The sequence below is a fragment of the Pleurotus ostreatus genome (assembly GCF_014466165.1).
Source record: "Pleurotus ostreatus strain PC9 chromosome Unknown scaffold_8, whole genome shotgun sequence".
NCBI classification, from domain to species: domain Eukaryota; kingdom Fungi; phylum Basidiomycota; class Agaricomycetes; order Agaricales; family Pleurotaceae; genus Pleurotus; species Pleurotus ostreatus.
The window spans coordinates 2,539,419-2,541,915 of record NW_023503163.1 but is presented as its reverse complement, the minus strand read 5'-3'; the positions used below and the strand labels follow the sequence as shown (position 1 = coordinate 2,541,915).

General features: G+C 52.7%; 1 protein-coding gene across 1 annotated transcript; it reads right to left on the bottom strand.

The window, feature by feature from the left end:
* Positions 1-744: 744 nt before the first annotated feature.
* On the bottom strand, positions 745-1,043 carry PC9H_011171 (uncharacterized protein; the record flags this gene model as incomplete). The annotated part of the gene is made up of 2 exons (XM_036780656.1): positions 745-867; positions 939-1,043. 2 exons carry the CDS (start codon positions 1,041-1,043, stop codon positions 745-747), a joined length of 228 nt encoding a protein of 75 aa, XP_036628039.1.
* Between the last annotated feature and the right edge of the window lie 1,454 nt (positions 1,044-2,497).

Genomic DNA, 2,497 nt, shown 5'->3' with positions numbered 1-2,497 from the left:
TTACCAAGTCGCGGATGGCGTCGACAGACCTGAGTAGGTCCAGAGGGCGGTCAATCCTGACGAGATTCAGTAATTGGTAGATATTATTCGATTCAGCTCGTACCCCGATTCATTCCAACCCGTTACAAAGAAAATATCCAGGTATGCAACGAGGTCAAATCGAGGTTTGGCCCATTTCTGTAGCTTTGAGTATGATGGCAGGCTGCCAGATACAGGCGTTATTTCATACATGGGATCAAGGGATTAAAGGCTCTTGTCCCATGAAGCTCGGATATCGCAGCCGTGGGTGGATACAAGGGAGGCAAACCCGTTACGAATGTACCTGTGGCCACCATGGGTCCAGTTCCTTATGGATTGCATGAGGACGCACGAGAGGGATTGCAAGGAGATTCGGGAGGTTCTTGGGAGTGTCAAACGCCGACAGCACGTACGCCAGGACGATTAACGAGGAAGACAACCCGGGAGGTTCGGGCCGGGGACATCCGGTGCCCTCACCTTCTCCTTCGCTTTCTGTCATTCCGCGTCCCTAACGCTCTTTCAAGAAGCTCGTCGATGGCGCGTCAGCCGTTCAACGCCAGGAGGTGCGCCACAAGCAGCATGGAACTTCGGTGCAACGCTGCCCGTGCGCAGCTCAAGCCAACCATGCCCGCGACTTAGTGGTGGCAGAGTGGCGATGAGGGAGCCGTTGCGCGTGTGCCTCCCTCTTCTCCCCTTCCCCCATTTTATCTTGGACTCTCGTGCGCCTCAGTTCTCCAGGAAGCCCATCGTCGTTCGGCCGGCGACGATGGGCTTCCTGGCGTAATTGAAAGTGGCATCTGAGTCCTTGATGCGAATCCATGGCGGCTTGGCCAGGCCGCCATGGAGTTGCTAGATGAAATGCGGGAAGGATAGAGGAGGGTGGTGAACGGCCGCCCGCATGTTATGTCTGCCTCACCAACCGTAGCCGCCGTTGGTGGGGCAGCATTGCGTGCGAGCAGCAGTCTTCCAAGGTGCGTCTTCGCCGCGTTCTGTTGCGCGTTGAAATAGTAAATAGGGTGGTGCATCTGGCGTCGCGTCGATCCATCAAGCTCCCGTTCAAGGCCTCGTCGCGCAGTCGAACTTTGCAAGAAGTTCCTGCTGATCTATCGATGGACGAACGCTGCAGGCTCCACCCCCTCCACCCCACCCCCTCCGCGACGTGCCAAGGCCTGTCCAGTCGCGCACTGGATGTGTGTTTGTCATGCTCCTGTGTTGTTGTTATCTTCTCGCGCTTGCATGGACATGAATCGGACATTGTTTTTTTCGTTCTACCACTATCATGTTGTGTTACCCCCATATGTCTTGCTTCTATGTTCCTCTGCATGAATGTGGACGTGGTCAGGACGGACTTTGTTGCGTGACATCACTGAGCAAGACATAGAAGGATCAATGTTGTTTACTCTTGAAGACCGTAAATATGAACAGGTCGGGTGTCTCGCGTTGCTCGTACGGGTGAATGTGATTTGGCATCGCAGCTGCAAGTGCCCACATTTTATGACTGTACTTCCGAGTTTGCATTTATGTAGGTCGCGTTCGAGGTACATAGACCCAATGAGTATAGTGAATACAACGGGATGATGATTATCATAAATATCGAGGCTACAGAGTAAGAACTACATTGACAAGTCGGAGGTACACATGTACACATGACAGATGGACATATTGAACACGGAATAATAATGAATATCGATAATCTTGTTTAGTCCCTGTTCGTCAATCCTTATTCGTCAATCCTGTCCTGGTCCTCAGCTACGCATTTGCGTGATGAGGATTCGGGAGGAGAGGTATGGGGTTGGGGTGGTGGGAGCGTTGGGCTAAGGCGGCGGACGTCGGCCTCAAGGCGTGTCCGGGTCCTTGTTTGTGTTCTTGGGTCTACGCTCATGTTCGTGCCCGAGAACGTACCGTAGGATGAGGATTGTCCTAAGATGCTGTTGAGTGCTGCTGTTACGTTGCTGTATTGTTGTTAGACGGGAGGAGTGTAGGGTGGTAGCGCGGGAGGGAGAGTTAGTTGGTAGGATGTGAGGGTGGTCGGGATTGCAACTGCGAATGCAATTGAGGCTAGGCGTTGCTTGCTTGCTTGCTTCGAGTTGAATTGCATTCGCGGTTGAATTTCGTCGTATCAGGTAACGTATATCAGATACCAGAGGTGCAGAGTGCAGGGCATTTGGCGAGACACCGTAGTATTCGCGACCGTAATGTGGCAAGGCGGGAAGCATGGGCAGGGCCGGAGCTCATAGATGAGAGCTGTTAGAGCGACGGAGGGATGCTTGAGAGGATGTGTTGAGGATGAGGATGAGGGTGAGGATGGTGGTGTGGTGATATGGCGAGGATGGTTGGATAATGGGGGTTGCGGTTGTTCGAGTATACACGTTGCTATTGCTATTACAGTTCCGGTTGATATGATTGAGGCTGATGCTAAGTTCCAGCGTTCGTCAGACTGGTTACCGGTAGCAGCAATAATGCATACGTACAAGTGAGC